The sequence below is a fragment of the Dipteris shenzhenensis genome, chromosome 3 (genome assembly GCF_047967505.1).
Source record: "Dipteris shenzhenensis isolate YYH24624 ecotype China chromosome 3, Dip_SZ_1.0, whole genome shotgun sequence".
NCBI classification, from domain to species: domain Eukaryota; kingdom Viridiplantae; phylum Streptophyta; class Polypodiopsida; order Gleicheniales; family Dipteridaceae; genus Dipteris; species Dipteris shenzhenensis.
Genome location: NC_141598.1, coordinates 40,607,303 through 40,626,946, shown reverse-complemented (window position 1 = coordinate 40,626,946; position 19,644 = coordinate 40,607,303). Strand labels below are relative to the sequence as shown.

Sequence of the window (19,644 nt, the reverse complement as noted above, 5' to 3'; positions counted from 1 at the left end):
CCTAAACCTGAATCCCCAAACCCTAAATCCTAAACCCTAAACTCCCAAATCCTAAACCCTAACCCCCAAACCCTAAAACCCTAAAACCTAACCCCCTAAACCCTAAACCTTAAACCCCCTCAAAGCCCTAAACCCTAAACCCTAAACCCAAACCTCAAAAGCCTAAACCCTAAACCCAAACCCCTAAACCCTAAATCCTAAACCCTAACCCACAAACCCTAAACCCTAATCCCCAAACCCTAAACCCTAATCCCTAAACCTTGAACCCCAAAACCTAAACCTTAAACCCTAAACCCTAACCCCTAAATACTAACTCCCTAAACACTAACCCTGAACCCAAACCCTAAACCGTAAACCCCTAACCCCAAACTCTAAGCCCTAACTCCCAAACCCTAAACCCCCAGTCCCCAAACCTTAAACCCAAACCCCCAAACTCTTTTTTAATTCAAATTAATTTAACTTAAAACTAATAAGAATTTAAAATTCAGAATCATAAGAAGTTTAAATTTTGACAAAGTAAATTCTTATTAGTTTGAAATCACAAAATTTGAAATATAAATTAATTTAATTTAACTTAAAGTTTATCCGAAAAATATAAAAATTTAAACGTAAAATTAAGAAAATAAGACTTAAAATAAAAAATTTAATATTTACCTAGAAGAATATATTAATTCTCCCTAAAAAGAAATAAATTAAACTAATAATATACGAATGTAAGTTAAACTACTTTTAAAATTTTTAAAAATGTGATAAAATTAAAATTATACTTTCTATAGTCCAACACAAAATGCAGTTTTTTCTACTATATTTCAAAAATTTCAATTGAGAAATTAAACTAGTAAATTGAAAATGAAAGTGAAACTCATTTTAAATTTAAAAAAAGAGAAAATTTAAAATTCAAGTTTCCACAAGTTTTCCTTTTTGAACACATTTGTCTTTTCACACTTTTCAAGTTTCCACACGTTTGTCTTTTCAAACACAACGTTGTCTTTTCACACAATTTTCAAGTTCCCACACCTTTGTCTTTTCAAACACAAGGATTCATAGTTTTAAAAAAGGCAGGAAATTTGAAATTCAAGTTTCCACACGTTTCTCTTCTCAAACACCAAGGTTTATAGTTTTGTTTTGTTTAAGTTTTGACTAAATCACACACCAAGGTAGATAGTTTTGTTTACAAGTTTCCACACGTTTACATTCTCCTTCACTATCTCTCGTCTAATATCCCTCATTGATCGTAGCTTCCAAATTCTCCCATCAAAACATCTCTCCTTTATCCCTCCTTGATCGTCGCCCACTCATTTCTCCTCCTCATTGAAAATTTTCTATCTTTGAGAGTCACGGTTTTTCATTCTTACTCTCTCTATCCCTCTCTCTTGTACTTTCTCTTGCTCCCTCACTGTCTAAATTTTCATCTCTCGTCAATCTCTCTCATCTCCTCTCTTCCTCTTCTTCTCTCTCTCTCTCTCACGCTAGTACGCTTCTCTCTCTTTTCATCTCTCGTCAATCTCTCTCATCTCCTCTCTTCCTCTTCTTCTCTCTCTCTCTCTCTCTCTCTTACGCTAGTATGCTTCTCTCTCTCGTCTCTCCTCTCCCTCTCTTTTTCTCTTCTCTCTCTCTCTCTCTCTCTCTCTCTCTCTCTCTCTCTCTCTCTCTTTCCTCTCCTTTTTATTTCCTCTCCTCTCCCCTCTTCTCTCCGTTTCCTCTCATCTTTATTTACTCTCTCCCCTCCTCTTCATTTCCCCTCTCTCTCTCTCTCCCCTCCTCTCCGTTTCCTCTCTATCGCGTTGCCTACTCTCTCTCTCTCTCTCTCTCTCCTCTCTTTTTCTCTCTCTCTCTCTCTTACTCGCGCTACGCCTCTCTCTCTTCTCTCTCACTCTCCTACTCTCTCTCCCACTCTCTCTCTCTCTCTCTCTCTCTCTCTCGCCCCTCTATCTTTCTCTCCTCTCGTCTCTCTCTCTCGCGGCTCTCTCCCTCTCTCTCTCTCTCTCCCTCTCTCTCTCTCTCTCTCCCTCTCTCTCTCTCTCTCTCCCTCTATCGCGGCCCCCTGTACAATACTCAAACACATATAAATGAATGAAAAAGAAGATGAAGGGGGGAAGGCAGTGAGTACTCCATTGCCTCCATATGTGAAACTGAGTCATACAGATAGTCCCAAATCAGATGAGGAGAAAGCCATGATGGCCAAGGTTCCTTATGCATCCTCACCCTCTCTCTCTCTCGTTCTCTCCTCTCTCTCTCTCTCTCTCTCTGACGCCTCTCTCTCTCTCCTTCATGCTGTGCCTCCCCCCTCCCTCTCTCTCCTCCCCTCCCTCTCTCGCGCTCTCTCTCTCTCTCTCCCTCTCGTCTCGCCTTTCTCTCTCTCTCTCTCGTCTCCCTTTTTCCCTCTCGTGCTCTCTCTCCTTTCCCTCTCTCCCTTTCTCTCTCTTCCTCGTCTCTCACCTCTCTCGCAGTCCTCTCCCCCTCTCTCTCTCCCTCTATCTCTCTCTCACCTCTCTCTCCTCTCGCGCGATCCTTTCTCTCTCCCCTCTCTCTCCCTTTCGTCTCTCTCTCTCTCACGGCTCTCTCCCTCCCTCTCTCTCTCTCTGCTCTATTGCGGCCCCCCTTCTCTCTCTCTCTCTCTCTCCCCTCTATCGCGGCTCCCCTCTCTCTCTCTCTCCTCTCATGTGGCCCTCCTCTCTCTCTCTCTCACACACACTCTCTCTCTTTTACCTCACACCCTTTCTCTCTCTAAAAGTCTCTCCTCTCTCTCCCTCTCTCTCTCTTGCTGCGGAGGCAGCAAGACTCTCTCTCTTATAATCTCTCTCTAAAAGTCTCTCCTTCACTTTTCTCTCTCTATAATAAAATTTCAAAGAATACAAATTTTAAAAAAAGTACCTGGAAGAAAGTTGAGATCTATGCTTGTGCTTGCTTTTGCTCTTGCTCCTCTTTTTGCTTCTCCTTTTGCTCTTCCTTGTTGAAATGAGAGAAACAATGAGAGGAGGAGAGTATAAGAAAAACTAGGGTTTTAGGTGCTTCTGTCTCATTGGTCCTTCTATATCATTATCTCCTCTCCCATTGGCCTCTCCATCACATTATCTTCTCTCCCTCTCCCACCCACTCCCATTCTCCCACCTCCACTTCTCACTCCCACTCCCATCCTCCCACTCCCACTCCCATCCTCCCACCCCTCCCACCCCATTCCCACTCCCACTCCCATTCTCCCACCCCCACCTCCCCCATTCCCACTCCCACCCCCATCCTCCCACCCCACCCCTCCCACTCCCACCCTTCGACCCCCACCTCCCCCATTCCCACTCCGATCCTAATTAAAACTATTACTTAAATAAATGATATTACTGAAAACATTCATAGGATTTAAGGTCTAGGGTTTTGGGTTTGGGGGTTAGGGTTTAGGGTTTGTGAGTTAGGGTTTAGGATTTTAGGGTTTGGTGGTTTGGATTTAGGGTTTGGGGGTAAGGTTTAGGGTTTGGGGGTTAGGGTTTAGGGTTCAAGGTTTGGGGGGTAGGATTTAGGGTTTGGTGGTTTGGGTTTAGGGTTTGGGGGGAAGGGTTTAGGATTTAGGGTTTGGGGGTTAGGGTTTAGGCTTTGGGGATTAGGGTTTAGGGTTTAGGGTTTGGGAGTTAGGGTTTAGGGTTTAGAGATTAGGGATTAGTTTTTATTTGTTAGGGTTGAGGGTTTAGAGAGTCAAGATGAACATTTACTATTTAGGGATTAGGGGTTAGGGTTCAGGGTTTAGGGATCAGGGATTAGGGATTAGGGATTAGGGTTTAAGGGTTAGGGTTTGGAAATTAAGGTTTATAGGTTAGGGTTTAGGGTTTAAGGTTTAGGGGTTAGAGGTCTAGGTTTAGGAATTAGGGGTTAGGGTTTAGGTTTAGGGTTTTGAGGGTAGGGTTTAAGGTTTAGGATTTAGGGTTTAGAGGTCTAGGATTAGGATTGAGGGTTTTAGGAATTAGGGGTTAGGGTTTAGGTTTTGGGTTTTGAGATTAGGGATTAGGGTTTATGAATTAGGATTTAGGGATTTAGGATTTAGGTTTAAGTATTAGGGTTTAGGGTTTAGGAATTAGGGTTTTGGGATTAGGATTTTAGGATTAGGGATTAGGGGTTAGGGTTTACGGATTAGGATTGAGGGGTTTAGGATTTTGGTTTAGGGATTAGGGTTTAGGATTTAGGGCTTAGGATTTAAGGGTTAAGGTTTAGGAATTAGGGTATAGAATTTAGGGTTTAGAAATTAGGGGTTAGGGTTTAAGATTTAGGGTTTAGGAATTAGGGTTTATGGTTTCAAGGGTCTAAATTAGGGTTTGGGAGTTGGGGGTTAGGATTTAGGGTTTGATTAATTTTTCAAACAAGATCTAGATTTTTAAATAATTAATAAAGTAGATTATTGAGAAGAGACTAATGTTCTTTATAACGGTTGTTACAGCTTGTTTGCAAAGGAAACTCACAAAGGAGATGGCTACAAAATTTATTCCAGGGATGGAGGTGATTCTATGTTGCAAAAGAGAAGTAATTGCATTTGCTACAATCCATGAAAGTGATCCGAATTCTATTTGTCACTTTAGAAGACTTGGCGAAGATAAGGTGGCGGTTATCGTATCAAGGATTCTTAGTGCACATGTTGAGCTAAAGCATAAGTGTGGGGATATGGAAATCCTTGGAGATGTTATGCCCTATAATACTTCCAACAAAGCATTTATTGCATGGGACAGAGATAAGACTTATCCAACACATGTCATCAGGAATACAGAGTGCATATCTTTGGATTTTAGAGTGGGAGATATTTTACAAATGTTATCATTTGCAAATAAGAATGTAGCAGAAGGTCAAGTCTTGGGATTTGAACAAGTGGAACACTGGACATTTGCACATATGAGAATTCAAAAAGTTACCGATGATGGTATGGATGATAACTCAATCTCATTGGATGGTCCCTACTATGAGGTAGGTAAGGATTTGAGATGGAGCATGCAATTTTTAAAGATTGGAAAGACTCGGCATGTGGTTTTTAATGATAAACATAATGTATACTACAACATCAAAGAATTGAAAGAATATGCCAATGTACCAAACTCTATTCCTTCAGAGATGGATGATTCCAATGCACTCAACTATAGCACTGATGTCTTATCAAAAGTCGATGAGTTTATTGATACCGAGAAAGAAAAAGATTTCATAAGTGATGCCTTATCCGGGGTGGATGAGTTCATGCACATTGAGAACTTGGGCAAAGATGTCAAAAGTGATATCTTTTCAAGCATGGATGGCTTCATGGATACTGATAAAGTTCTTGGAGTCAAACCGAGTAACTATAAAATTATGGAAATCATGCATGATAGTATAATGAGTGATGTTCTCTCTGGAATAGAGGAGTTGCAAGACTATGGAGTTATAAAATCCATAGAAAGTGCATCAATGAGTGATGCTCTCTCAGGAATAGATGAGTTTGAAGACCATTCTGGACACTCTATCACCACTGACTATGTGCGGATCAAACTACCATAGCCATGTCCCTTTGAACCTTGATGCTCATGAAAGCACTTTGAGCTAGTTGGCATTTTCCTCCCCCTTGCCTAGGGAGAAAGGCCTCCTTGAGCCCTTTTCCTCATCTTGTGATGCCTTTGACGAAAGGAAGGAGGCACATACCTACATTGTTAAAGGCTTGGGTTGGTGGAGTTGAAATCCCATTGCCTAATTTTAGCCTTCTGTAATGTTAATCTGCACACTAAATCACCTTCTCACGCTCATAAACATTGCATGCACGTGTCTCAATGCTAGTGATTCCACAACTTGGGTTCAAACAAACAACTTGGGTTTAGACAAACATTCGTGCATGTGTCTCAACGCCAGTAATTCCACACTCACAATCAACTTGGGTTCAGACAAACAAGCACCCAACCCAACCTTGTCTGCATGTCTGCAAACCATGAAAGCACGTTCGGATGCTCACTGGTACACATGTCAAGCCCGGCCAATCATCCATGCAGCTCTATGGCTATAAATTTTTGGTGATTGTGTATGATGTGATTGGCACATCAAACAGTGCTGGAGGGGTAGGAGGGGGTCCAGGTCGAACGCGAATTGTCCAAACTTTACCACGAGATATCTCTCCAACTCTAGACAGTGCCGTTAGACTGTGTGAACACTTGGTTCCACTTGCAATCGTCATGAGAGCCTATGTCGCCAAACTGGTGGATTGTGCCGTTGGACTGTGTGAACACCTAGTTCCACTTGCAATCGTTATGGAAGCCTATGTCGCTAGACTGGTGGGTCCTATACCTGGTTCCATGCAAGGGAAAAGCGTTTGAGTCTGAGGAAAAACCTTGGAGTCCTTCGGCCACGTGGGTGCGGGAGGCATTGGGCAAAGTGTCTAGCCAATAGCACGCCTCCATCCCTCCTCTGCAACCATGCAACCCTCCCTTTGCAACCTTACCTTTCCAGGCGTGTGGGACCGACCCTCCCTCCACTGGTGCTCAAATGAGCAGGACATTTCCCTTGAGTGGAAACAGGTCTGCGGTGAACCCAGCCTCCTCGGAGAGTGTCCTACTAGCGTTGTAAGAGCGAATGTCTCCGTGGTTGCCTTGAGCATTACTCCAAAAAAGTTGGGGTTCGATTTTGCCTGAGCCTTCACCAATGAAGAGCATCCATGCCTTCATAATTCTGGGGCAGGCTGAGCGAGATCATTACTTCTACGGTGCACAAAGTGCTAGCGGTGCCAGCTTCTTGCTAGCCTTCGAGTCACAGTCGTCACGCGGGTAAGCTCTCTCTCGGCGAGGAGTGTTCCTTGAGTATCATTCCCTTGGAGAGCACGTGCTCTCACGTGCATAAGGAATACTTAACTTGTGTCCGTATAAAGAAAGCTCATTTGTCTAAGTTGAATTGCTTTCTGTAGATGCACATTCGAATTGCAGTCTCTCTTGATCATCAGCTTCTGCATTTTGATTGCAGATCCGAGTAGGGAATTCCAATGGGCTTTCTGTATAGATGCGAGCAGGGAATCTCTCGCCAGCTACCGATTTGGAAGAAGATGGCATTCGAGATCGAAACCGACAGCCGCAGGAAAGATCCCACACAGTGTCGATGCTTCTAAACTTGCTTCAACCAACAAGACGAAGACACTGTGCTTCTAAACTTCCTTCAACCAACAAGACGAAGAGAATGAAAACTTGGGGAGGCTGCTCTCAGAGAGATCCCTCGGTGGACAGCTCAAGTCACGGTCCGTGGTAGTCAGTGCAATTTTGGGCGCTCTTTTCTGCATCATCATTCATAAGCTCAGCTTGACGACTGGAATTATCCCCTCTCTCAATGTATCGGCGGGCCTGCTTAACTTTTTTTGCATCAAATCTTGGATGAGCTTGCTTACTAGGATGGGCATTGCACATAAGCCCTTCACCAGACAAGAAAACACAGTGATCTTGATGTTATGGCGTCGCTTTTAGTGGTACGGATTGCATTTGCCATTCCCAGATCACGAGATACCTTGCATTGTTCAATAAGTGATACCCCGTGCTTCCTTGAAATTTAATCGAGATCGCACTTGCGGAAGATGATTCCTTACAGGACTCTTGACTTTTAGTAGCGTAGCTATTAACATTCAGCTCAATGACTATTGCCTTAACCTTTTAGATGGGTTCAGTACGTACCTCATCCCTATGGACCAAAGAACTTATGATATCGTTAATACAAGTGGTCAAGGTCATGGGGCTGCTATGTACTTGCAGTCAGTTTTCTTGGTCTCGTGGCGGTGCTTCCTCTTTGTAAGGTACACGCTTTTAAATGTGGATTGGCTTGCAACCTATATCTGTTGTTTATCTTAATTAGAGCATTGTGGCTGCTGAGCAGATTTTGATTGTCGATTACGAACTCACTTACCCTAGTGATACGGCAACTGCAGTGCTCATCAACAGTTTTCATACAGTCCAGGGAGTCAAACTAATACAGTAAGAGTCCTAACTCCGGTAGCCTAATTAACAAGCCCATCGCCAACAAAACTGCTCGATGTCTGATAATTGCAAATTTCTAGATTATCCATTGATTTCCATGCTAGATTCGATTCGAAAATTGCTTAGCCTCTCAAAAAAACTGTTTTTCCTTGAAACCAAATAGGGGCTATAGAAAATATTCTTACATCGTCTGCAACACAGGTCTTAAAAAGTTTCCCCGTGGGTTCACAACGAGGTAACTTATCTTTAAAGTTTAATTTGAAGTTATAACTTTTATCCTTTAGCGTATCTGGGAATTACATCTCGTGTTGGGCCTTTTTATGCCTTGAGAGGCGTCGTCACACTTCGTATATTTAGAAGACATGTAACCCAGGAGAAGCTGCAAGTCATTTGATCTCATCGAAAGAAGATCATGTCCCCAGTAAGTTTGCTCTTTTCAGGAATTATTCGTGAGATGGCATATTGCATGCAATCTCCTGCAGCGTTTACTACTATTTCTGCGTCTATTTGTAGCTTATAAAGCATGCAGATGTTCACGTTTGACTTCAATGCAAAGTCGGTTTTTCATCTGGAGCATAGAAATGGCAGCTTTCTCTGATCCTTCCTCTCGGTATATGCTGGGCCATGCTCACAAGAAATTTTTAAACTATGGTAGTAACACCTGAGGCCACTAACCATTTAGGGACAATAATTAATCCTCATTACTACTTTTACTAGGTCGTAGTGCCTCATTTCTTGCACGTGCCCACACACATTTATAGGCATGCAGCCAGTGACCTCAATGATCAGTCTGTTCTTCAGGCTTTGGCTGCTATTCGATCTGCTGTTGCTGCTGTGCCTAGAGGTCTTACATCATAGAAGTTACATAACAAGGATCATAGGAGGCGAGGATGCAGTATTAAAACTAAAGAGGGGCTGCCTCAAGCATTCATCAGCAACATTGGCGTCAAACATTGTCTCCCTCACATGGTGCTTCTGCTCTTACTATATGTTGATGAAGTGTTTCAGTGGCTCTCTTAAAGGGGATGGGGCAAGTTTGCTTTGCACAAGATTGTGGAATATTGCTTTGCTTAATAGATTTGCAAGACGAAAACTAAAATGTACAATACTGCTTGAAAGATGTACACATGATTAAGGGGCCAAGACAGCCCCCCCCGCCCCCCTTTCCCCCCATTATCCAGGCTCTTTATTACACTGAGATACAAGACCAAGGTGTTTATCAACACTTTCCAAACTTGAGACCCAACTGAAAGACTTACACTATAGTCGGAGCTATGTCACAAGACATGAAAATGAATCTCAAAGCTGAGTAGTAAGTCTATTTACACAACAGTGTCTCAATAGATAGCCTAGCTAGGGTGCTCAAGGCTCCAAAGGGCTCTCCAATCCTGAGGGAAGATTCCTGCACAATTATCATGTTTCCACACATCAGTAACACTTAGCCAATGCTTTGAAAACGAGATTCTGATTTAGCATAACTGTGTGCTTCTACTTCTCTGATGCCACTTTAAAACTATACAGAAAACCATGTAAATTTGCTACAGATTTGGCTCGAAGTTTAAGTATAGCTGCTTGGAGAGAGTAGGATTGCAGAGGGATTCTTTCACCACAAAATTTTGGGAAACAGTTGGCAGGAGGGCGCAGGAGGTGCTGCTGCAAAAAAAGTTACAGAGCTGCCTCAGAAAGGGCTGTTTGTAGAAGGACTTGTTGCAGAGCTGCTGCAGGAGGAGTGTCATGACAAGAGAAATCACTAATCCATGATTAGTAGACATTGAAAACATTATTATATATTATATGCCAATGGTGTAACATGTATATGTAGTTATGATGGACACCGACCGGTTTGTTATGGCGGTGGATCATTTGAGTAGATAGGACTAGTCGAGCTGGAGCCACTGCTTCAGACGGCATCGAATTTGGACATGTGATACTTATTCTATTAATAAAAATGTGCACACACGTGTCTAGGTCGTAGGGGCAATAGGAAAGGGAAAGGGTGCATTAGAGTGCATTGAATGGTAGTTGCATGGGTCATAGGATAAGGGTAGGTGTAAATGGGAAGATGGAACTTGAGCGATCTCAAGGGACATTAATGAAAGGGTATCACCCTTCCATTGTGAATCTCACGTAGCATTCTCTCTACCACATTGCATTCATCCGCCATCTCAAAATAGAAACAAGTACTCTCACGAGGGCGCTCTTCCCCATTGGAGGGCCAATTGGCATTCAAATTCTGCATGCATTGCACACATTTGCATTCTCGAAAAAGTCTTTTTTTTTCACATTTGGTATCAGAGCCGTGACGGTCCACGAGCGGGACGAGAAGAGGGCGAGAGATCCACGGGCAGAATCGTTGCGGAGAAAACTTTCTGTCTCCCTCCCGAATTCTTGAGGCAAACTTTTCCATCTTCCGACCGACCAATCTATGATGTTTCGAAAGAAGGGATTTTTCTGAAAATTTTTGGTCTTGGACGGTGAACGGGGTGTCTTGCCGGGGTGAATTGTCCCCCCCCCCCCCAATGTGAATGTACCCTTAAAATCCTTAAACCGTGAGGAAAAGGGACCCCTCCCCTTCTGCCCAACGGAAAGTCGGATCGGAACAAGATTTTAAGGGGGTGATCCACCCATCAAGTACCCCCTATAACGGTATCTAGAACTCCAGTCCGCTCAAAACAAGTAGCCCAAACGGAGTATACCAGTTTATAGCATAAAAACAAGGAAGAAAGGCTAAAAGAGAAGGAAGAAGAGGTCAAATGAAGTAGTTTTTCGACACAAGCGAAGCAGGAGTCGGATAAGTACCGCCAACTCTACAACACTTGACTTTTGCTGTAAAATAAACCCCTTTTCTCTTGTATTACTAAAAGGAAAGAATAGAAGGAGGAGGGATATTTAATAATGAACTTGTCCTTTTTCCTCCACTACCAGAAGGACATAGGGAGAGAACACCATCACCTCCTCCTGAAGAGGATAATGTAGATGAGAGTTACACACATATTGAGTATGATAACCCACGTATAGAATTACCTTCATCTCTCCTTCAAGAACCTCTTGATAGGGAGTTCTCCTTTCGTAATGAAAGAAGAAATGAGACCAGCGAAGAACAAGGTGATGAGTTCACGCCTTCAACTCAAAACCCAGCACACATGGATTATAATCCAAGTGCAAGAGGAAGAGAGGAGACTCCTGTTGATAAGCTAATTTTCCAGCTTAGCAATATGATTGAGGAGTCCATTATGACAAGATTAGGGACTAAGAGGACTTTAAACTTTGGGAATGAAGAGTTGAGTACCCCTTCTAAGAGGTTCAAATTCCAACCGTGAGAGAGAATTGAGTTCCCCAAATATGATGGGGCAAGGGAGGTGGATAAGATCCTCAATTGGATTCGCCATTTTGAGCTATATTTTGCCCATCAAGATAAGACTGACCAGGAGAAGCTTGCTCTTGCCACACTGCATCTACAGAAGGATGCTTTGATGCGGTGGTCCTTATCACAAACAGGAAAAGAGCCTATTCTTCAATTGTTCAAATTTGTAGAGCAGCTTAAGGCCACTTTCATGCCTCCAAGGCATGAAGAAGAATTAACTTTCCGCTGGGAAAGGTTCAGGCAATTCGATAACGAGAGTAACGCTGAATTTACAGCTAGGTTCTGAAAACTCTCTTTAGAGTTACCTGAGAAGAATGAGGATGATAAAAGGAAGAAGTATTTAGCAGCCCTAACCCCGAAAGTGAGTTATGAGGTTGAAATGTTCAACCCAACCACCTTGAAAGACCTCACTAAATTGGCTGAGATTGTTGAGAGGAAATTGAATCCTCGTAAACCCTTCAACAAAGGAAATGAGAAAGCCATTGTACAAAATGTTAACAGCTAATCACGTCCTGGATGGATACCATTTCCTTCCATGACTGATGATGAGAAGAAAAAGCTAATTAAGGAGGGTAAATGTTTCGGATGTAAGAAACATAAGCTAGGGCATCCATGGCATAAATGTCCTACTCTATTAGCCAAAATTGCGAAAACCGATTTTGTAAAAGGGAAAGGCAAAGCATCCAAGCAGGAGGGTGAGGCTTCTACCTCCTTATCCCAAGACTTTAGGTGAACATAGAACCAAGAGTAAATGCTATCCATTCAGCCAACATTGGTGTATGGATGTGTGAACTGAATAGAGAGTAGACATATTCATTGTGGAGTATAGATGGAGAAAACTCCGTGTAGAGCGTCTGATAGGATGAATAGGGCTGAAATAGAAGAGTTGGAAAAAGAGATTGAAGGTCTATAGTTTCTATAGACTAAGTAGTTCTCCATCGCAAAATCATATATAGCCAAAGTTTATCTAGTTCAATAACACATTTGGGTGAGAGAATCGTTTTAATACTGACCGGTTTGTTGAGAATATGTTTCAGCTTATTGAGCAGGTTACTATAAAGAGATTTCAGCAGCTTGGTATTTAGAAGAGAATTCTAAGTATGAAGAGATATTGAAGAAGCACTGCAGTGGTACTTTTGCATTTTGAATATTCAGCATCAAGAGGAATCAGAACTTGAAGATGGGATTTAAGTTTTAATTTAGAAGAGATCATGTACTGCCAAGAGAAGAATATTTGCAGATTATGAAGAGGAGATGCAAATGCAGAAGTACAAGAGAAGCGTATGCAAGAGAAAGAGACGAGAGGATCCAGAAGAGGACTTCTGCCCATTCAAGCAGGAGGGCGTGTCATGACAAGAGAAATCACTAATCCGTGATTAGTAGACATTGAAAACATTATTATATGTTATACGCCAATGGTGTAACATGTATATGTAGTTATGATGGACACCGACTGGTTTGTTATGGCGGCGGATCATTTGAGTAGATAGGACTAGTCGAGCTGGAGCCACTACTTCAGACGGCATCGAATTTGGACATGTGATACTTATTCTATTAATAAAAATGTGCACACACGCGTCTAGGTCCTAGGGGCAATAGGAAAGGGAAAGGGTGCATTAGAGTGCATTGAATGGTAGGTGCATGGGTCATAGGATAAGGGTAGGTATAAATGGGAAGATGGAACTTGAGTATATCAAGGGACATTAATGAAAGGGTATCACCCTTCCATTGTGAATCTCACGTAGCATTCTCTTTACCACATTGCATTCATCCGCCATCTCTCTCCCACCTTGCATGTAGGTTGAAATAGAAACAAGTATTCTCACGAGGGTGCTCTTCCCCATTGGAGGGCCAATTGGCATTCAAATTTTGCATGCATTGCACACATTTGCATTCTCGAAAAAGTCTGTTTTTTTCACAAGGAGAAGGGGTTACTGCTGCTGCAGAAGGAGCAGGAGGAGCTGCAAAAGGGGCTGCTGCTACTGCTGCAAGAGTAGGAGGAGCTGCTACAGAGGAAGGAGCAGGAAGAAGTACCGCTAGACTTGTAGGGAAGGAGCTGCAAAGGCAAGAGGAGCTACTATGGGAGTTGCTGCTTAAGGAGCTATAGGAGAGTATGCAGCAGCAAGGGGGGAGAGAGGTGTGCAAATGATGGAGGTTCTTTTATAGATGTAGGAGAGGGCAGCTTCAAAAACGTGGGAGTCTGTGCCCAATTTTGCAATGGGGGTTGGCTATCAAATGATCCCTCGACCATGGATGGCTCCATGTCTTTAGCCGTTGAGAGCAATCACAGGTATTGGTACACACGTACACATAGATGGTTTGGGAGTCTGAGGCTCCATATGGACAGAAAGGGGGGCTTCATTGATCCACTAGGCCATACATGGATCCACCTTCCCCAATCCTTAACGGTATCGATCGGGTAGTTCTATGTCTCATTGTAATGACCATGCATCGAGAGTGGGTGGGCTGAGGGCATACCTAGAGAAGGACGCATTTGCACTTAGTGTGATCTGTAGAAGATTGAGTTGGAGAAGCACTTTGCTTTCAAATGCCTTGTATACTACGAAATTCGAGGTCATTACCTTTGTCTTTTTAGGGAAGGGTTCGGACCTCTCTCTACCTGAGGTAGTCCGACACAGAGACCATCTGCTCAAGGCACATAAATGAGATCAGGGTGCTCAGTGAGGGTCCACTCAGAGTGTGATATTTGAGTTTCTCCAGCCAGATAGCACGGACCAGCAGGTCCTAGGGAGATGATGTAGCCGAGGTCCGGAGCAAGAGACATGGGTTGATGCATAGATTAGGCTCAGGGATTTTTCCTCTATGTTCACCAAACCAATGAGAAGGCTGTGGGGTGTGACAGTGGCACTTATCCAACGTAGGGCCACAGGGAGGAGACCACGGCATACCATACACATTGATCATCGCCAGTTTGATGCCATCACAGCCTCATGCATCACCGAGATCTCCCATGGGCTTGATCCTTCCACAAGGACCATCGCATGCCACACCACAGCTTCCGTCCTCTCCATAGGATCAGACATTTGATGTATTAGTGTTTGTATGGTTGTGTTGCACTTGTCTTGGGTGTAGAGGTTCCACCCATTCAGCTCTTTGTGTTTGGTTTTTTCAGTCTCATAGATCCTTTGGTCTTTCGAAGATTTTTAATAGCCTCTCTCTCTCTCTCTCTCACACACACACACATACACACACACACACACACACACACACACTCTTTTTTTTCAATTGAAATCTTATATTTCTGCGTGGGAAACCTCAGAAGAGGTGAAAACCCACCATGAAGTACAAAAGTATAAAGATTACAAGTAGGCACTTGGAAAAAGCCAAGAGGTTAACTGAAAATTGGAAAAGTCAAAATAATCACAAATCAGCAAGGGAGGCATCCAGCAGGATATTACACACACACACACACACACACGCATGTGTGCATGTGTTCCTGCCCGTGCACTAGCCACTTTGTAGTCCCTTAATGCCATTCTTGGCTGCAGGTTAGAAGCTGAGATATGGAGACAAGATTATCTCCATCATCAGCTCTTCCATGCTTCATTTTGCATCACCTTTGCCAACACCTAGAAACACATCAGCAGCCTTTCAAGTCACCGTTTTGCTCGCCTGCTTAGTAGAACACTCAGTATGTCTATGCCTTTCCCGCTTACGTGAAACGCTCAGTTTAATCAATCAACTATAACTGCCAGCCCTTGAAATCATAGAGTGCAGAGTGAGAGCTACATCTTACTTTAGTACAACATAACAAGGAAACCAATCTTTAACAGCAAATGGCTGGAGTGTCTCATGTCACCACAAATGTCTAAATAGACCGATTGGAGGACACCACAGAGCTTTTCGAAAATGACTTGCAATTTTTTGTCCATCATGGATATCTAGAGATTTATCTCTGGCAGTGCTCCTTTTGAGTGATCTTACTTAGCTTTAATTTCCTTTGACCCAAGCACTCATAGATACATGATCCCTTGATAGACAAGCAAGAGGCGTCTTTCAAAACATCTAGGAAGTTTTGGTTCCTTAGTTCATCTCAGCTTTGTGGATAATGAAAATGCAATAAAGCAATAATCTCTCTCTCTCTCTCCCTCTCTCTCTCTCTCTCTCTCTCTCGTGTTTTTGGCCCTGAACCAGCTGTGCTCCCTTACCCATTCTGGGCTGGGTGCACTTCCATGGCCCAACCCAGAAGGTTAGAGGCTGAGGTATGGAGGCCGGATTAGCTCCAACACCCCCATTATCTCTGCTGCTTGTCATTTTTCACTACCATAATACAGCAGTGGCCTTGCTCCCTTACTGTTTTGCTAGCCTAATTTAGTAACTCGCAACAAGTCTATGCCTTCCTTCTTAGGTGACACGGTCAGTCGAATTACTCAACCAAAACAGTTCACAGACCTGAGAGGCAGAGTTAGGGCTCAGACAAAAACCATCTGAAGTGCATTGGTAGTCTGGGAGAAATTGACTGGTGCTGAAGTTTTGAATAAGAGCAGAAGCAGCTATAAGAAGGAAAGTAATATTCATATAACAACTGGCTCGATCTGAAGCCTTCAGCATGTTGGGGTGTAAAGGCCCTATGTAACATTTATAGTTTGTATACAATGTGAAACCGGTTCGTTGAACCGGTTCCACCCTAACCCTAACACATGAATAACACTCATGGGTTGTGGTGTGCCTATTATCCATTCTTCACACCCACACATTGTTGACTCTCGTCTCCTACTCTCTCTCACTCTCCACTCACTCCATCAATTGGTATCAGAGCTTGGGAGCTCACACCCCCCACACACCCCGCACACTTGGCGACAACCCCCGAATACCCGGCGACAACCACACGCGAAGCAACTCCAACCGAACGTTGAGAAGACGCAGAAGCGTGACGAGCAGGACGGCAGAGCACTGCGCGGAGGTAAAGAGCGCACAGAGAAGGTCGTACGCGCAGAACCGTGCAGCGGGTGCAGAAGCTGGCTATCAGAACGTTGCACGACACAGAACAGCGTGGAGCGAAAGAACGCGCAGAGCATCCCGAACGCAGGTGCGCAGAGCAACCTGAACGTAGCAAGACCAAGAGCAGAACACTGCAGATCTGGGGAAACAACGTCTAGAATTGCCATTTTGGGGATGTTGGAAGAGGTGAAAAACGTGCTTGTGAGATAAGAGGTTTGAAAGAAAATTCCCGTTCTTCTCAACGGGTGTCATAACGGGGCATATCCCCCCCCGGTGCGAATGCGTCCTTAAACCGTTATTTATCGCACTTCTAAAGGGAAAGAAGAGTGCCCCCGTTACGGGCCTTGGAAAATCCCATTTGCGACGTGGTTCGAAGGGCGTGTTTGTGTAGTGGTGGCACACCCTTGTGAGCATCCAATGGTGATTTTGTGACACTTCGAAAACTCTTGACTCTTAAGGTACTTGCTCTCTAGACCCTCCTTGTGAATATAGTCCACTTGGGGAGTCGTGGTTCGCAGGTACCTATCACTTTGGGCACTTTGGCAGTGATATTGCGTGACATTCGTCACATAACACTGTGATTGCACCAGTGGGTATGCTATTGATGCATTGAGAGCACTTTTGATGCCTATTGTGCTTGGATAGCACTTGCCGTTCAAAGGGCTTTTGTGGTTTGGATGCATATGCATTTAGGAGGAAGCTATTGGATGCCGTACATGCCTCACATGTTCAGAAATTGAGCTCTAATCAAGGGGCTTTTGAAGACAGAGGTGTTCTTGTGCATTGGACAAACTGTAGCAGGAAGTACATGCCATAAATCCTCGTCAAAAGTGTTCAAATCAAGGTGCTTTTGCCTATTTGCAGTTCTGAATTGTTTGCCGCAGTTTGGGGGACTGTTACATGCCTTTTGGTCACTAATTGAGCACTTTAAGTTGGGGAAATTGTGCCATTTTCTGAGTATAACAGTAATTCACTGTTTCGGGACAGTTTCACGACTGTTTGAGTCTCGTTTCGTCCTTGAACACTTGTTTTTTGGTGTTGTACCATCATTTACTGTTTTTGGACAGTTTTGGTGGAGCTTTCCTGCTGCTGTACCGCATTTTCGAGTGCTATAATTGTCATTAAAGCTTGCTGTACCGTTTCTGCAGCAAGTGGGAGGTGTTATTTATCTGGGAGTGTTTCCGCGCTTTGGAGATACTTTGCTGAGCACTTCTAAGTGTTTGCAGGGAGTCACACACTTTATTTCTTGGTTCTATTTGCTGATATGGCTTCATCAGGAGAGAGCTCATCTTTGCTCCACATCCGGAAGCTTGAGGGTGCTAAGAACTACGACATCTGGAGGACCCAGGTGTACAATGTTTCGTTGCAGAAGAGTCAGCATCTCCCTATAAGGGAAAAGGGTGTCAAGCCCTCCGCCATTAGTGATGAGCAGTGGCTCAACATAGATGAGCTTACGCGTTCCACACTCATGCTATCAGTTGTGGCTTCTCTTCTTCCTGGGATACGGGATATGCCCAATGCATGGGCAATGTGGCAGCGGTTAGAGAACACTTACTCTCAAAAGAGTGCCATAGGCAAGGTTTATTGGCTCAAGAAGCTTACAAGTCTCGAGATGAAAGAGGGAACATCGGTCAGTGCACACATAAATGAGTTTAAAAGCATATTCAGCCAAGTGCTTGTACAAGGGCTGAAACTAGATGAGGAGGTACAGGCTGTAATTCTCTTAGGTTCATTGCCAGAATCTTGGGACACTTTCAGGACAGCCACAAGCAACTCCAATCCTCTCTTAAATGTGGCAGATGTGGAGGGTGCCATCCTGCAGGAAGATATGAATCGAAAGAACAACTCAAGTGGGAAAGGGAATGCATTGCAAGCACGTGGCCGAACCAAGAATAGAGGCAAGAGTCAGGACAGAAATGGTAGGAGCAAGTCCCGCTCCAAAAAGGATGTTGAATGTGATCATTGTGGCAAAAAGGGACATCTTAAAAAGCAATGTTGGAAGTTGAAAGCAGAAAAGAAAGAGGGCAAGCAAAAGGCAGATGCAAGTGATGATTCGAAGGCCATTGTGCCTCATTCTAAGAAGTCTTCTGTCAAGATAGAGGAGCTGAATTATGTGTTTGATGGCAGCCATTGCTCTTCAGATCTTCTTTTTACCTCTACTATGAGTGCACACTCTCTACATGCGGGGTGTCTCTCAGATCTTAACACATGGCTGATTGATTCAGGGGCTTCTTTCCATGTTACTCCTTTCAAGAACAGCTTCAGCAAGTACCGTGTTCAGAAGCCTCAATATGTGTATTTGGGAGATAATCATGCATGCCTCATAGAGGGAATGGGTGACGTGAAATTGCAGCTCTATGATGGTTCAGCTTTCATGCTTCATGATGTACGCTACGTCCTAGTACGGGACAGCTTGATGATATGGGATATCAAACCACTTTTGGTGCTCAGAAGTGGAAGATAGTAAAGGGCTCCATGGTTGTTGCTAGGGGTCCTAAGATGGACACTCTCTATCCATTAGTTGCTGGAAAAATTGTTGTATCTGGTGATGCTTCTGTTGCCGAGCCGCCAAAGGTTTCATTGTGGCATAGCCGGCTTGGACACATGAGTGTAAGAGGAATGGAAGAGTTGTCTCGTCTTGGTTATATCCCGTCTCTTAAATTTTCAGAATTGAAAAATTGTGAGCATTGCATTTATGGTAAACAAAATATGTGTCCTCATAAGAGGGGTTTGGGTAAGAAAAGCTCATAGTTAGAGCTTGTGCATACAGACACATGTGAAATGCCAAATCTATCACTCGGGGGGGCAAAGTATTTTGTTATATTCATTGATGATGCCACACGTAAAGTGTGGGCCAGTCCTCTTCGTTCGAAGAGTGATACCTTCACGAAATTTAAGAAGTGGCTTGCCTTGGTTGAGAACCAAACGGGTAAGACACTCAAATGCCTGCGTTCTGACAATGGAGGGGAGTATGTGTCGAAGGAGTTTGATGCATTTTGTGACTCCAAGGGTATTAAAAGAGAGATCAGTGCTCCTTATAACCCACCTCAAAATGGAACTGCAGAGCGTATGAATCGAACCATTTATGAGAAGGTTCGGTCAATGTTGTCACATGCTGCACTATCCCATGGATTTTGGGCAGAGGCCATGCAAACGGCCATTCACCTCATCAACAGATCGCCTAATAAGAGGCTGGATAATAAGGTGCCAGAAGAGATATGGAGTGGAAAGCCTCCTTCTTATAAGCATCTGCGAGTCTTTGGTTGCGTAGCGTACGTACATATCCGCAAGGATTTGCGCAACAAACTCGAGCCTAAGTCTCATAAGTGTGTATTCCTAGGATATGGTGATGATGGGGAGATGGGATATAGACTTTGGGAT

General features: G+C 43.6%; 1 protein-coding gene across 4 annotated transcripts in view; it reads left to right on the top strand.

Annotated features, from left to right (window-relative positions):
* Positions 1–7,603: 7,603 nt before the first annotated feature.
* The window catches only part of LOC147903809 (putative metal-nicotianamine transporter YSL6), a 32,599-nt gene continuing 20,558 nt past the window's right edge, over positions 7,604–19,644 (top strand). For 2 of the 4 annotated variants that reach the window (XR_015540798.1, XR_015540799.1), the window contains exons 1-2: positions 7,604–7,756; positions 7,837–7,934. Coding sequence is in view for 2 of the 4 variants with exons in the window: in XM_087372940.1 (XP_087229066.1) it covers positions 7,647–7,751; positions 7,837–7,934; positions 8,101–8,172 (275 nt within the window). In the remaining 2 variants the exon portion in view is untranslated. Of the gene's footprint in view, positions 7,757–7,836; positions 7,935–8,100; positions 8,173–19,644 lie in introns of all 4 variants that reach the window. The other 2 variants (XM_087372940.1, XM_087372939.1) reach the window with 2 other exon arrangements.